This window comes from Miscanthus floridulus, chromosome 4, assembly GCF_019320115.1.
Source record: "Miscanthus floridulus cultivar M001 chromosome 4, ASM1932011v1, whole genome shotgun sequence".
NCBI lineage: Eukaryota > Viridiplantae > Streptophyta > Magnoliopsida > Poales > Poaceae > Miscanthus > Miscanthus floridulus.
Window position 1 is genome coordinate 79,260,100 of NC_089583.1, and position 14,709 is coordinate 79,274,808.

Here is a 14,709-nt window from a genome sequence, read left to right on the forward strand (position 1 = left end):
TGCTGCTGGCTGAAGGGAGTGCTGATGGAGGCAAGAACCCAAAGGGTGACTCTGATGAAGATTTGAAGGTGCTCTAACATGTCCTTGCCAAGTCCTAGAGATCTAGAGATGGGGCTAGGTCAAGCGACGGTGGTGGTGTGGCACGTGCCATGACCGAGGATAGGGCCGCAAGGAAGCGTTCGGCTTCGATACCGTTGACGAGGCTAAGTTCAAAGCGCCCTTGCACCATCGGTAGTGGTGGTCAAGGCCTTTCATCCCTGACCCTATTTAGCCCATCCTTGGTTGATTTGGAGCTTTTCGATCGTGGGACAGGAGTTGGCGGTCGGTCGAAGGCTAACGTCGCCACCGTGGCCCATGGTGCTTCGTTGGCTTTTGGTCCCATGACATCAGGTGTTGCGACCCCGATTGTGGTTCCACTCCCGGGGATAGGCATGACGAGTCTCATCATCCCCCTTCAGTGAGCTGCTCTAGGTGGTATGTTACCCCTTGGCCTTTTTATTTTATCGATAGAGCCTATATCGTCTTTTTCCTTGTGTCTTTAGGGAGTTCTGTTGTAGGAAGATTCTTCCTAGGTTTGAGATTGCCAAGCTACTAGGCTTTGTGAACCCACCTATATGACTAGGCCCTTCATTGAGCCACAGTGAGGATGTAGTGACCTTAGCACGATGCCTTCCTCTCGCGACCCTATGTTCGCCAGCCATGGGTGAGAGTTGCTCTGACGTTGGAGCGACAACGGTCGCGATCGAGGGAAAGGCCCCGGACACAGGTGAGGATGAAGCCACTATAGCCCCCAAGGTGGAAACGGACTCACCATCCGTCATCGATCCATCCCTCATGGGGACGACAGTCGATGATGTTAGTGGGCTGGCCTTGGTTCATCATGATGAGGAGGTCAGACCTAATGAAGATTCTCTCGTTTGGCTGCACCCCGTAGGCCCCCGCAAGGCTCTGTTCATGGTGGACAACATGGTAGAGCACGACGTGTGGGCTGGCGCCTCGTGGAGCCATGGGGGGATCCTAGCGACCTTGTCAGAGTTGGTCAATGTAGCCGCCATGGTCGCCGGGTTGGGCGTGGAGGCTCAATGGCTGATGACCGAGGAGGTCACACCCCGTGAACAGGTGAGGTCCAGCCACTCTACTTCATCTTTCAATCTCGTTGCACGAGTTGTTCCTTCAGCTGAATTCCATGGTTACGTCTTTCTTCCTTTGCAGGAATTGGTGATGATTTCAATGGAGAAGTCTAGTGTTTGCGCCTAGCCTTCCAGGCGCAGTCGAGGAGCACTGTGGATTGCAACCGTCTAGCCAAGGTGGAGGCAGATGTTCGGCGCCTATGGGAGGAATTGGAGGTCTCCAAGAAAGTGTAGGTGGAGCTTCGCGGGAGTCTGGTCAATGCTATTGGAGGGGTTGACTCAGCCCAAGAGTAGCTCGTGGAACAGGGGACGCGAGATCAATTCGCTGATGACCCAGGTGGCCGGCCTCAAGGCAGCGATGGCCGCTTAGGAGGCAGAGCACACCATAGTGGACGCTACTTGGGACGAGGACAAGCAGGTTCATCGGCGTCTCGAAGCTAAGTGTTAAGGCTTTCATTCCTCTTGCGTGGGTGAGTTCTTTTTCACTCGCGTTGGGTCTTTAGCTTGATGGCCGTGTTTGATTGTGGATCGACCTCTTGTGTAACAGCGTCGGTGTTACACCCTAAATTATTTACTAAAACATGTCATGAGCATCAACAGTTCATCTGGAATCGGCACAGCCTTATCCCTCGCTGCCCGGCAAGTGGCAAGAACCAAATCAGTTAAATTAAACCAAAATGGTCTACAGAGACCCAAACTGAAAACCACTTCTGTAGCATCGTCAACGCCTCACCTGCATTCCCATCTTCGAAAGCACCTTGCCAGCAGCGGCATGTCACATGCTTCGGGCGTGGAGGCTCTGCAAAAGTGGTTTGTAAAGCAAAAGTTTGTGAATTTGGGACCAGAGAAATCAGTAGGAGTTGGGGCCGGCGGCGTGTGGTTAGGGTAGAGATGTACCGTGAGGAGGAGAGGAGGGTAAGGGCATTGGACCACAGGGCGCAGGCACAACTCCAACCCCGGTAGGAGATGGAGGAGGCGGCGGTCCGCCGCCATGGCCTACATCCCTAGGCAGCTAGATCCAACTTTTCAATCCTCGCGCATTCCGCGGCGGCGCAGGCTGCCTCGTCATCCACGCAGATCGCCGCCGCCGCGGCCATCACAACCAAAAAAATTCCTCCGACTTCCACGAACCACGCGTGCCCCAAAACCTAGGGTTTCGTAGGTTCAAGGCGAGCGCGGTAGCGCGGGTCGTACTCCTCCCGCTACTGCCGGAGATCACAACGGCCTCGGCGCTGCGTTCGTATCCCCGCGTCCGCTGTGACGCTCGGGGCCGGCAGCGGCGGTGCGGGCTCCACGGCGTGGCTGTCCTCAGAAGGGAGCTGCGGCGAGGCTCGGGCTGGCGGATCCGGGAGGCGGCGGCAGCTGCTTTGCGAACTGGGTGCTCGCCATGGCGGGCATGCACGCACGAAGAGAGGGCGTGTGGCTCGAAAGAAGTCCATCAACGGAGGCTCAGATTATTTGCAAGGGACCACGCGTGAGCGAAAAACTATAGGCGCGGTGTTTCCGTCCGATCGGCCGGACTCCAAGACGGCCCGCCTCACACAGCTCGGTCCAGCCCAACCGAGTCCAAACGTCCAAGTGGGCGCGAACCAGTCCGAACCCTAACTAAACCCCCGCCCTTTCACCTCCCCTGCCGGCCGCGCCGAACACCCGCCGTAACCGCCGAAACTGACAACCCCTCTCCACCTCGCTTCCCCTTCTTCCTCGCCGCCCCCCTTTGGTTGGACTGAGGTGGGATTCATCTATCAGGAGTTGGATTCTTCTCTTCTTTTGCTGGTGAGCAAGCCGTTTTTTTGTTTTTTTGTTTTTTCCCCTTTCTCTTCTCGTCCAGCGATTTTGTGAGCCTTCACATTCAATCTGTTCTCTATCGGATTGGCGCTTCATTTCGTGTCGGGTTTATTTTCAGATTTGCCGAGTATCAGTCCAGGTTCCGATTTGGTGGCTGAAGCTCTGTTTCTCCATGGCGCTTCGTTTCGAGGTGAGTCGATGCTTCTGTCTGTGTGTTTTGGTCTGAGTGTGTGTTCGATTCGCTTAGATAGATGAGAATATAACCTTTGCCGTTCCATTGTTGCGGCTTCCCCACAAGCTGCTTGGTCGAAGTTCGTCGGAGCTTTACGTTGCTAATAAAGCGGATAAGCTTTGTTGATAAGCCGTTGGGTGGAATATCTGATTCTAATAGGAGTGGATAGTTATTTCTTGTTCGTACTAGCTTTTGCTACTACAGATTCGCAGCTAAGCTAATACAATGCTTTGTAATAGAAGATTGCATGATCCTTGACTTGTCCAAATTGTCGGAGTTGACCAATACCGTCCTAGGCTAGACACGTGTTATTCAGAAATCTTCTCTGGCTTTTCTTTTCAGAGAACCAGAATTGTTTTTTTCCTCTTTGTATAGTTGATTGATGCACATACTACTGCACAATGGGAATAATTTATAGTTAGAATCTTTCAGTATTCTTACACTTCTGTACTTTATTATCTCACTGAGGTGAAGTCATAGTGGTCCATGTAAAAGGAAAAGGGTAACAGTAAAAAGCTAGAGAAGTGTGCCACATGGCACATGCTTTCGGAGTGGCATGGTACAGATGAGCTGGCGTCACTGCCCGTCCCCAACAATCTAGCTCTTAAGCCCTTCTAATTGAGAATACAATGTTAAAGTATTTCTGTTTGCTTTGCAGATATTAGGAAGATTCAATCGCGCCCGTGCAGCTCGCTTAACTCTTCCCCACTTTACTTGTCAAACACCACTTTTTATGCCTGTTGGAACTCAAGGTTTGTTCCTCTTTTTTTCATACGCAAGTTTGGTCTTCCATTTTTTACTTGTGCTATATGCATATGCATATTTGTGCTATATATGATCTGAAATAAATAGTTTTGGTTTATGTACTTTTTACTACTAATTTCAACTTGAAGTTAGTCATCACATTTTGCATGCATGTCCCATGCTGTTCAACATTGTAGTCCCTGTCTTTAATGACTCTTATGTATTCCTTTACTTGAAAGAATAAAAGGCTTTGACCATGATTGAGTATTCCCAGTTAATGAAGATTGTCTGTACTTCATTCTTTTTCCTGGAGCAGTTTGCAGCCTTTTCGTGCTCTTCTCTTCTAGTCTATGAACTATCATAGCTGCCAAAGTGTTTTCCTTCTCATTCAGATAGCTTACTATGCTTAAGAGATTTTGTCTGTGCAGCCTGTTCTTCAACTTTGTATAATTGTGTACACATTTCAGGTATCTCTGTGTTTTTTTCCTCTTTTCATTTAGGTACAATAAAAGGGCTGACCACTGACCAGTTAGAGGATATAGGTTGCCAGATTATACTTGGAAACACCTACCATCTTGAACTACGTCCAGGGTCTCAACTTATTGATGACTTGGGTGGCCTGCACAAATTTATGAATTGGAAAAGGGCATTGCTGACAGACTCTGGTGGTTTCCAAATGGTTGCTCCAAATCTTTGTTTCCTTAACACAGTTATTGTTGTGATAGACCATTTGAGCATCAACATTCATCTTCATATATAATAATGATTATCTTTTTCTAAAGGTATTTTGTCCTTCTGAACTGTAGTTCTGCTGTTGTATTTCTGACATTTGGAAATTTTCTTTTAGGTTTCGTTGCTGCATTTGGCTGATATTACTGAGGGAGGAGTTACATTTCAGGTACATTCTTGTGGCCACTTGTGACGTGAATGTGATGCTTTTGTTCTTTATTAAAGTCACATTAAATTGTGTTTCTTAGTTCTCTAGTACGATCTGTATTGACAAAAATCCATATTTATTACCAAATATTCTATGGTCAAATATTTGTCTGGTTTAGGAAGTTGGGGATGGACGATGTCTGGTTTCGGAGTTCCAGAGGAGGGAAGGGGGGGGGGGGGGGTGAAAAATTGATTTCACTCTGTAATATTAAGAAATAACATGTTGGATCGTTGGTAAGATGATTAGTTAGTTGATGCATATCGAGATATAGAATTTGGTTTCTATGCCATCTTTTGTGGTTTTGCCTTATTTATCGATGGGATTTGTTCATGCATTTACTAATTACTAATTTTATCCATCTCTAGATAAATTTTAATGCTGAAGTTGACTTTTTTTTTCTCTTTGTGCCTCTCTAATTTTATTGCTCTTTCATGCCCAATCTGTAGTCACCTGTTGATGGGAAGCCCATGCTCTTAACACCTGAGGAATCTATCCATATTCAGGTGCGACCTTTTCTAGGCAGCATTTAACTTATAGAATTAGGTTTCTTATCACAAAATTTTATTTATATATCTTGCCAGTTCCGCACCTTCATAATTATTAAAAATGAATGCAGAACAGTATTGGAGCTGATATAATCATGGCACTTGATGATGTTGTAAAGACCACAATTACTGGCCCAAGGATAGAAGAAGCTATGTATCGTACCCTTCGTTGGATTGACAGGTGCATAGCTGGTAAGGTCATTAATCTGGCTAACCGAACAATGGAGTTATCCAGCATGAAGTGATGGTCAAGTAGAACTTGAATCATTTCACTTATTGCCTTAATATGAGATACATTTAATTATCTTACCAAAAAAACATTTGAAAAACTGATAGTAATGGATTATCCAGTGTTATGCATGGTTTATTAAAGTGCGTGTGTGTTCCGTTCAATGTTCAAATGTAGCTCACAAGAAACCTGATGTCCAGAACTTATTTGGGATTGTGCAAGGAGGATTGGATCCAGTTCTTAGGTGAGTTCATCTAGCTTATTATATGTATTACATTTATCCTTTTTTTTCAGGTCATCAATTAGATTTAGAACTTACCGAGCAATACCTTTTCCCTAATTCCAGAGATATCTGCATGAGGGGCTTGGTTGAGCGGAATCTTCCTGGGTATGTCATGAACTAAATTTTCACAGCTGAGTTTGGCGAACACAATTTATTCCCATGACATTTGCACCTAGTAAGATATTTTCTTAGAATTATACTGCACTCACTACTTTTGATTTTGGCTTCCCTATTATTGCCAGTACCTATGACATACTTTCAGAAGCGTCCTTGTTTTAGATGTTTTATTTGCATCTGTCAAGGACCTGGGCGCCTAGGGTTGGAGGCCCTTGGCTTCTCAGTTCATAGCTTGAACCAGGTAATGGAGGTGCCAGGGTTTTTGCCTGACTACCACAGCAGGGGATGAGATTAAGAATAGTAGAGAGAGGGAGAGATTAGGGAATAACTTCTTTCTTGATTGCCTTCAACGAGTACAGGGGTACATATAGGAGCTCTGCTCCATTGCTACTTGTGCCAGCCCTTAACTGCTAGCTAGCTGGCTATTTAATTCCTTAATCTCTTCAACTTCTACTTAATTACCTTAGAGACTGCAGCCCCTCCAGCCGCCTAAGCCTCCTTGGGTTCCTCCAGGCCATGCGCCCCCTTGGGCGCTGCCCTGGCTGCACCTCGTGTCCAAGGCCGGCGGCTGTACTGTTGGCCCCACATGACAGCATCTATTATAGTGGCTCACATTTTTTTTCAATCTTTTTGTTGCTAGATATGCAATTGGTGGTCTTGCTGGTGGCGAAGACAAGGATTCATTTTGGCGTGTTGTTGCCCAATGCACCGCTGGATTGCCTGAAAATAAACCACGATATGTTATGGTATAATCAAGTTTGAATTGCTTAATTCATTTTCTGGTTGCATAAAAGGTCATATTTCCTTGGTGTAGGCATCTCTCTTTGCAGATAGAGATACCAAGGGCCACGACATTATGAGTTGGTAGGGGAAGCGATCATGTTAATTCAATTCTTTGGTTAACTTCACTGTTATGCTAATATGCAGGGTGTTGGCTATCCACTTGATATTGTAGTATGCAGTGCTTTGGGTGCAGACATGTATGACTGTGTTTATCCAACACGGACTGCTCGTTTTGGGACTGCACTTGTGCCTGAGGTATAGCCCATTTGAGAAATATATTCGATTCGACCTTGATTATGTGCCTGTTCAATCATATCACAGAGGAACATTTTTTTTTATTTTGTCATTTATATCCTTTTCTGTTCTGTGTCAGCTTTGTACTATGGCCTCATTCTGAGCATCTACTATTTTCATTTTCTTCCTGAGCTTCAGTACAATGTCAACTCTTATGTATTTTATCCTTAGGGTATCCTGAAGTTGAAACAGAATGCAATGGCAACTGATGAACGGCCAATTGATCCTACCTGTTCATGCATGGTAAGGCTTCAACTTCACCGGGAACAAAGTGGTCAAGTAACCTGACAATCTTCTTTGTTGGTGTTCTATGACATGGCCACCTTGCCAGGTCTGCAAAAAATATACACGTGCCTACTTACATTGCCTGGTCACAAAAGATGCTATGGGCTCTCAGCTGCTGTCATATCATAATTTATCATTTATGATGCGGGTATGCTTATTCTTGTTTTTGCTATGTTATTCCGTTTTTGAACTTTTTAAGTTTTAAGCACCGTCCCTGATTGTTTACCTATCAATTTCAGTTAAGTAGAGACCTCCACATGTCTATTCTTGAAGGACGATTTCCAGAGTATGTTTTTATCAAACCCAAATTTGTCTGAACTGCTACTGAAAATTTTCATGGGGGAAATAACGTGATTTTGTGCCATCCTGTAGATTCGTGCGAGGATTCTTGAGGGTGCAGGTTTGTGCTGCTTTTCTTGTCGTATCATACACGTTCTCAGTCGTGTTCTTAGAGAAACAAACATGAATTATGCGTGCAGTTAAATGTTTGAATTGAAAAAATAGCCCAGATTACTAGCTGAAACTATAGAAACTTGACTATGTCTTATTATGATATTTCATATGTCTTACTGCTTACCTCGAACGATGCTATGCAGTTCCCAAAGGGGGACGTTCCACAGTGGGTTCATAACGCGATGGAGGTTGCTGGCATTGACATATCCGAGTGCTGTGCTTCCACCAAATGTCTGACATCAAGCGTCCAGGGGCCACCTTTAACTGTGCCGGTTGACGCAAATGGAGTTGTGCCAAATTAACGCGCTTCAGCTAGACAAAAGACGACGACAGGCTTTCACAAAGAAGTTTTTTCCCCCTTCTGTCATACACATGTAGGGTCGGTCTCACTCTCACCGATTCAGCATACGATTTTCCAATAGTATGCTGAAGCTTACCGACAGTTTTGTTAGTGTTTCAGTTGTGTTGTGTGTGCTTAGAAACAGCAGGGGTATGCAGTATGCTATGTTTCTGGGGTCTTAGGTTATGCGTCGTCCTAATGACTGGATGGAATTACCTGTCACTGTATCCCTTTGCACGCAGCTGCTGTCAGTTTTTTTAGTGGTCCGGTCAGATCAAAGGAAGGTGTACCCAACTCTGAAAAATTGTTATAACAGAAGGAAAGTCCATGCAAACGTTTGATCCGTGCGTTGAAGTATGCGTGCAATGCAAATTTATTACTGGCAACACCGTCCAGCACGAGCGTGACTACGCGCTCACTGGGAGCAGGGCAGGCACGCAGTGCCAGTGCATGCTGCTAAGTCCTGGCCGTGTCAAGCGCCGTGTAACGAGACCCGGGCACTTTGCCTGCCCATGACCTGAACCTGACTGGGTCTGCAGCAGGCAGCAGCTGGTCCGGTCCAGTCCAGGCCAGGCCCGGCGTGCTCTGTCGAGCGAAAGCAATGAGACCCAGCCCCTTGGTGCCGGTCCAGTGGCGTCGGGGAGCGGTTGCGGTGGACGAGCGCACAAGCACTAGCAAACTGACCAGACCAGCCGTAGCTACTAGTACTACTAGCTTGCAGGTAAAAAGGTCATCCACATGTGTGCCGGTGGTCCTCTTGAATTTTCCCTCATCGGAGAAAAGTGGTGGTCCGGTCCGCTGGTCCTTGTGAATCTAGGTGCCCATGCAGCGTTCCAAGAATCCATACCTGCCCAAGGAATCAGTGGCGAATGGAGGAGATCGGGCGGAGAAGACGGGTTTGGACACGAGGCTAGTGTTGGCCTAAAAAAATGATCACACGCCATAGCGCTAGAATGCGTTGATAGTGTTGTGAAACGGCACCTATTCACGAACAGGCGCCTCGTGGTCTCATCCGTCCGTTTGGCATGTCACCAAAGAGACATATCCTTTGGACGTCAGTTTTAGCAAACCGTCGTGTCACATGGATATAATCCTTTCAACAGATCAATGAAAAGACAGTTCTTCCAATCTTGTTTATTTACATTCACAGTTCGAACACGTTATCGGTCACGTTGCTCTCAAGAACGAGAAGCAGGAGAACGACAGCAGATGCAATGCATGCCTATGTACCATCACCAGTAAGATCATGGCGCGAACCAACTTACCTTCGCACATCGTTCTTGGTTTGTTCTCGCATCGGTGGAGGTCACTGTGGCCCGATCCGCTACCACAGCCACCATGGACCGTGTGATGTGGATGCATCGTGCATATCCATGTCTACACTTCATTGTAGGTCTCAGCATGCCGTCACATACATACGCTGCAGGCGGAGCAAGGGCAAACTTTTCAGGCTACTCCTATATGACACGTCTTTCACATCCTCTGCATGCGTACAACTGGCAGTATCGCAGTGCCAATTGCCAAAAGGACCTATAGTTGCTACGTACTCCGTACCCAGCAGCCAGGAACTACTCAAACTTGATTCTGCACGATCATGTCAGCAAGCATCTCGTGCCATGCATACCTTCAAAGTAATTGCAATGCATCGCATCAAATCCATCATCTTCCCAACTAAATCTTGCTTACATACGTTCCATTCAAAGTAGCCACGCATGCATAGAGACGACAGACGAGTTTCCCAACTAGCTAGAGGGGAAATAGGCATATATTCCTCTCGAGCATACTATGTTGGAAGATCCTAAAATTCGAACCAGTTCTTATTCTGCAAAAATTCGCTTCTTCTATTGTTAAATGAAATGAATCCTTAGGTAAGTTGCATTGGTCAGCACTCAGCGCATCCAGATTCCAGAGAGCAAAGCAAGCTGCAGCAGGCATGTACGTCTAGATTCAATGAACCTCGAGAAACCATAGCCTGGTTACAGTGCATTGAGATTCGGGAGCACTGATGTATATGGTACGACTGTCGACTGGTCAGCTGATCGATGCAAGGGGAGTATCGAGCGATCGACGTTTTATTTCTCTTAGCTCGTGGATCTGGATAGGCGGCCCATGTATGCAGAGTTTTGGTCTGTTTGGTAGAGCTCCTTTTGATTCTAGAAAGCTGACTCTCCAATAGAAGTGATTTTGTGGCTGAAAATGATTCTTTTTAATTTTTTAGCATAAACTCTTGAAATCATGATGGAGAATCGTTTCACGGAATCAGAAGAAGCTACTTTTTTCAGCTCTCAGCCTCTTAGTTTATTTCAGAGAATCACTTTATGGAATCACCAGAGAATCACTTCTCTCTGAAAAACTGTTTGGCAGAGCTTCTGCTGGATTCAGCAGAGAACCAGCTCTGGGAGCTCTGCCAAACGAGACCTTTGTAGACAACTTTGTTGACACTTGATACACTATTGTAGTAGCCTAGTAGTAGTAGCATGTGTTCTTGCCATGACGATAAGTAGTCATGGCATCAACATCAACAGGTTACGTCATTATCGAAGTCATATTCTGCATGACATTCCCTGCTTAGACGGAAACAGCCACTAATGTCCTCATGTTTCTTCAATTCGTCAAGGAAGGATCGCACATACTAGCAGCTTGTGTAAAGAATTTTGCGGACAACTAATGTAGCATCTGCCTAAACGCTAATATGACTCTCTACCCGGTGAATGTTCAACCGAGCTCAACATTTGTTGAATCCGGACAAAACTTTCCTGGAACCTAGCTCATTATCTTTAGAAAATTGGCCAAGATCTGTAAAACCTATCATTAATTTCTTAAAAACTTAAGATGATCATAGGGATAGGATCTATATAGATGCGTTCATAGATGTGAGTGTGCATGCGTTGTGAACATCTATGTTGTACCGTGTAATTCTCGAAAAAAATATGAATCAGTAGCTGTCTCATCACATATGACTTCAAGAGCTATGGTAGTATCACTACTAGAAAAAGGAAGTTTAGGAAACGGTATGGGGCTGTAAATGGTCAGGTGGCCTCCAAAAACACTTATTTTTGTTAATCATTTATAGAGACAGACGTCCTAAAACGTCCGCCTATGCTAATACGACCGTCTTTATAAATCGATTAACAGATACCGACATCCTAAGGGAAGACGGAAATCTTAATAGGCCCACCTTTAAAAATAGTTGTATCAAAAAATAACTCATAACTTTTTCATACAGTCGTATGAAGATGAAATTTATTTCAAAATTGTAGCTCTCATCGTGATCTATAATGTGTAATTGAGAAGATTTTAAATTGAAACGGTTTAAAGTCCTAAAATATTATTTTAAATTCATAGTTTTTGAAATTTAAAAATTAAAATTTTCAAACAACCATAGATGTTGACATGATCTATCTATACGATTGTTGTAGTTATTATCAATACAATATACTACTTTATAGTTCAAAGGTTTTTTATTCGAAGATGTTTAGAGGTTCAAATATGTGTTTTATGTTCTTAGATTTTGAAATTGAAAATTTAGAATTACTAAATGATCTTGAATGTTCACGTGATTAATAATAAATTTGTAGTGGCCGACTCGATCTATAAGTTTATTGATGATAAGTTTTTTTTATTTGCAGTTGTTCAGAGTGTCAAATATTTATTTTAAATTTACATATTTTGAGATTTAAATTTTAGAAATTTCAAACGATCTCAAATGGAGACACATCCTGTCGGTGCAGAAAGTGACCAACTAGTAAATATTTGTAGTTTTGCTGTACGTTGTGATCGGAGGTGGCCTAGCACTCAATGACATAGGATTTATACTGGTTCAGGCAACATGCCCTACGTCCAGTTGGGGTCGGTCGGCGACTTTATTCCTGAGCCTAGGTGCTCGAAGTCTGTAGTGGGGTTACAAACGAGAAGGAGAAAGGAGGGGGGTATACAAGAGGTTCGGAAGACTCCGACCGAAAGGGTTGCGGTCGGAACTAGGTGGTACTGCGGTTGCAAGGGGTTGGTGTCGATCTAGTGAGTCTGAGCTTGAAGAAGTCAATCACCCTTGGTTGGAGGGAGCGCATCCTCTTTTATAGATGAAGGGGATGGCTTTTACAGGTGAGAGGGAGAGAGTACATATATTTCTAAGCCTTGCTGCATACGGTGATGAAAACTGAATAATGGTTGAAGCCTCCCAATACTGTCGATGTCGTTGTAGGATGTCAGATGTGCACGGGGGGTCGAGATATCTTCTTCAGGAAGGATGGACGCCGGTACCTGCAAACACTTCTGGATGCCTGGTGGCATGTGACGAGCTACGCTATGTTCACTCGATATGGTAGATCCTGGAGCCCATACTACAATCGATGTCCAGAGACACGCGGAGAGTGCTTACCATATGGGAATTTCTAGCGGCCCCTACAATACTTTATGTCAGGGTGGCTGCAGAGCACTACTTCGTACAGGGTATGGTCCCTGGTACAGTGGTTTTGACTTGTGAGCCATGCCTTGCCTTTCTTCGCACGCCTTCTGGTTCTTTTCGAGCGGGCGTCCCCAGTCGGATGGTCCCCAGTCGGAGAATAGCGATGAGCATGGTTTTCTTTGAATCCCGGTCGGAGACACGGGGTCGGAGTCGAAGGCGGTCCTCGGATCAGGCTTTTCGAGTGGAGGCCATGTGGAGGCGGCCGGGGTCTGACGCTAGCGCTCCAATCAGAGAGGCCGCTCGGAGCTGGCCTAAGCCTGAGCTAGTGCTCCGATCGGAGTGATGGGCCGAAGGCGGCCTGGGCCTAAAGCGAGTGCTCCGATCTGTTGAGTTCAGATTCTTGGACCGGTCTAGAAGAAGAAAAGGTCGTTCTTCTAGGCTGAGCCCTCGCGTGGAAGCCGGTCCCCAAGGGACCCTGGGTTTATGAACCCGACAGGAGCCCCCGAGCCCCTAGGCGATTCAGACAGAATCGTTTGGGGGATTTTTGTCTTACCGGCGGGTGCGCGCGAGCGCACCCGCGGGTGTAGCCCCCGAGCCCAGGCGATTCGGGCCGAACCGGTTGGGGGTGTTGTCTCAGCAGGCGTGTATGTATGTTTTTTAGTTTGAGACGGAATTTTGTTAAACCATGGCGTTGTTGTGCAGCCGATGTGTTTTTAAGCACGGGGATTGGATTGAGACAGAACTTAATGATCCCGGCGTCGGTGCGCGCCGGGGATCGGTCAAGGAAGTTTTTAGTTTTTAAAACAAGCCCTGGCGTCGGTGCGCGCCGTGAACAGAAATAACTTAGTTTCGGATACAACAGAGTTCGATCTTTGGCGTCGGTGCGCGCCGTGGGATCGGGTAAGGTGGAGTCGCGAGTAGACCCAGGAGTCGGTGCTCGCTGTGGATCGAAAGAGTTAGTTTTAGTTAGTGAAGCCGTCTGAAGCCGTTACACGAGTTAAGGAGTCACGGTCCTAAGCCGTAGCTGGATGTCGCCTATCCCATCGACGTGAATTAAGGAGTCGCGGACCCAAGCCATAGCCGGATGTCGCCTATCCCGTCGACGTGAGTTAAGGAGTCGTGGTCCCAAGCCATAGCCAGATGTCGCCTATCCCGTCGACGCGAGTTAAGGAGTCGTGGTCCCAAGCCGTAGCCAGATATCGCCTATCCCGTCGATGCGAATTCGGAGTTGCGGTCCCATGGCGTTTAAACCCTCGAGCCTTGTCGGGCCTTCGTGGGGGTTGTGAGTTGTTTTTGTGCTACCCCATCTGGTTCCTCATAACCGGAGGGGCTGAGTTTCGTCGCTTGTCCCGATCGCTCGGGCTCGAAGACTAGCTCAGTGAGCTCGCTAACGGGCATGATCGAGTGGAATCTGGGCCCATTGTTCGTGACGGGGTCGGCATAGCCCTCTTGTGGTATTCCACTACTCCTTTACCTATAGCCCAGTAGATGCCTAGGTTGTTCCATAGATCGACCCAGGTGGCCTGATGGCCTCTCCCTCGATGGAGATTCTGTGGGCTTGGCGAGAGGTTTATGATCGAACAAGAAGGTTGAGATGACCCGGTTTGCCAGACCGGGCGAAGGCCACACGGTGCTCATCTACGGTTTTCTCCCCTGGCCCTGTTTGGTTGCTCATATCGAATGAGGCAAGCCACCGCTTCGTGGCGCAACACGGAGCGTTTTGGTGCATTTCGCTACACGTGCGATGCTTAGTTCCCGAGCCCTCGGGCGGTTTATGCCCTAACCGTCCGGGGGGTTCAGGCATATGAGATGAATGCGCGTATGGATGTATGAATGATTTATAATGAAATAGAGGGGCTTTGATGGTGTTTTACCTCGAAGACTGGAGCGACGGGGTTCGTCGGGCTCTAGTCGAAAACGTCTGTCCGAGACCTGCGCTTGTCAATCATGGGTTAGCCCTCGCATGAATAGTTTTGTATTTAATGAACACATGCTTACCTTGATGACCTAAGAGATGGGGTTCGAAGAGCTTCAGTCAGAATGTCTGATCGAGACCCGTGCTCATCATTCGAGACAGAGTCGGCATGGCCCGCATGGGGCACCCCTTCGCTTCCTACCTGTATCTCAGGTGCTTATCCTGAGTT

At 46.6% G+C, this 14,709-nt stretch overlaps 1 protein-coding gene across 3 annotated transcripts; it reads left to right on the forward strand.

The window, feature by feature from the left end:
- Positions 1 to 2,743: 2,743 nt before the first annotated feature.
- Positions 2,744 to 8,489, forward strand: LOC136551811 (uncharacterized). Of its 3 annotated transcripts, XM_066543353.1 has the most exons (18): positions 2,744 to 2,906; positions 3,037 to 3,108; positions 3,625 to 3,709; positions 3,809 to 3,902; positions 4,395 to 4,573; positions 4,742 to 4,792; positions 5,278 to 5,334; positions 5,448 to 5,568; positions 5,783 to 5,849; positions 5,952 to 5,993; positions 6,646 to 6,751; positions 6,820 to 6,869; positions 6,968 to 7,043; positions 7,254 to 7,325; positions 7,414 to 7,515; positions 7,607 to 7,653; positions 7,740 to 7,767; positions 7,964 to 8,489. In XM_066543353.1, the coding sequence occupies exons 3-18, from the start codon at positions 3,707 to 3,709 to the stop codon at positions 8,120 to 8,122; spliced, it is 1,254 nt and encodes a 417-aa protein (XP_066399450.1). In that variant the 5' UTR covers positions 2,744 to 2,906; positions 3,037 to 3,108; positions 3,625 to 3,706; the 3' UTR covers positions 8,123 to 8,489. The 3 variants fall into 3 exon arrangements, with proteins under 3 accessions (XP_066399450.1, XP_066399448.1, XP_066399449.1); XM_066543351.1 differs by lacking the exon at positions 3,625 to 3,709; XM_066543352.1 differs by lacking the exons at positions 3,625 to 3,709; positions 6,820 to 6,869 and having other exon boundaries at positions 6,933 to 7,043.
- Positions 8,490 to 14,709: the final 6,220 nt, after the last annotated feature.

Coding starts and splice junctions, on each gene's coding strand:
- LOC136551811 (XM_066543351.1), top strand. Junction 5,850..5,951: donor GGATTGGATCCAGTTCTTAG/GTGAGTTCATCT, acceptor CCCTAATTCCAG/AGATATCTGCATGAGGGGCT. Junction 6,870..6,967: donor GGCCACGACATTATGAGTTG/GTAGGGGAAGCG, acceptor TGTAGTATGCAG/TGCTTTGGGTGCAGACATGT.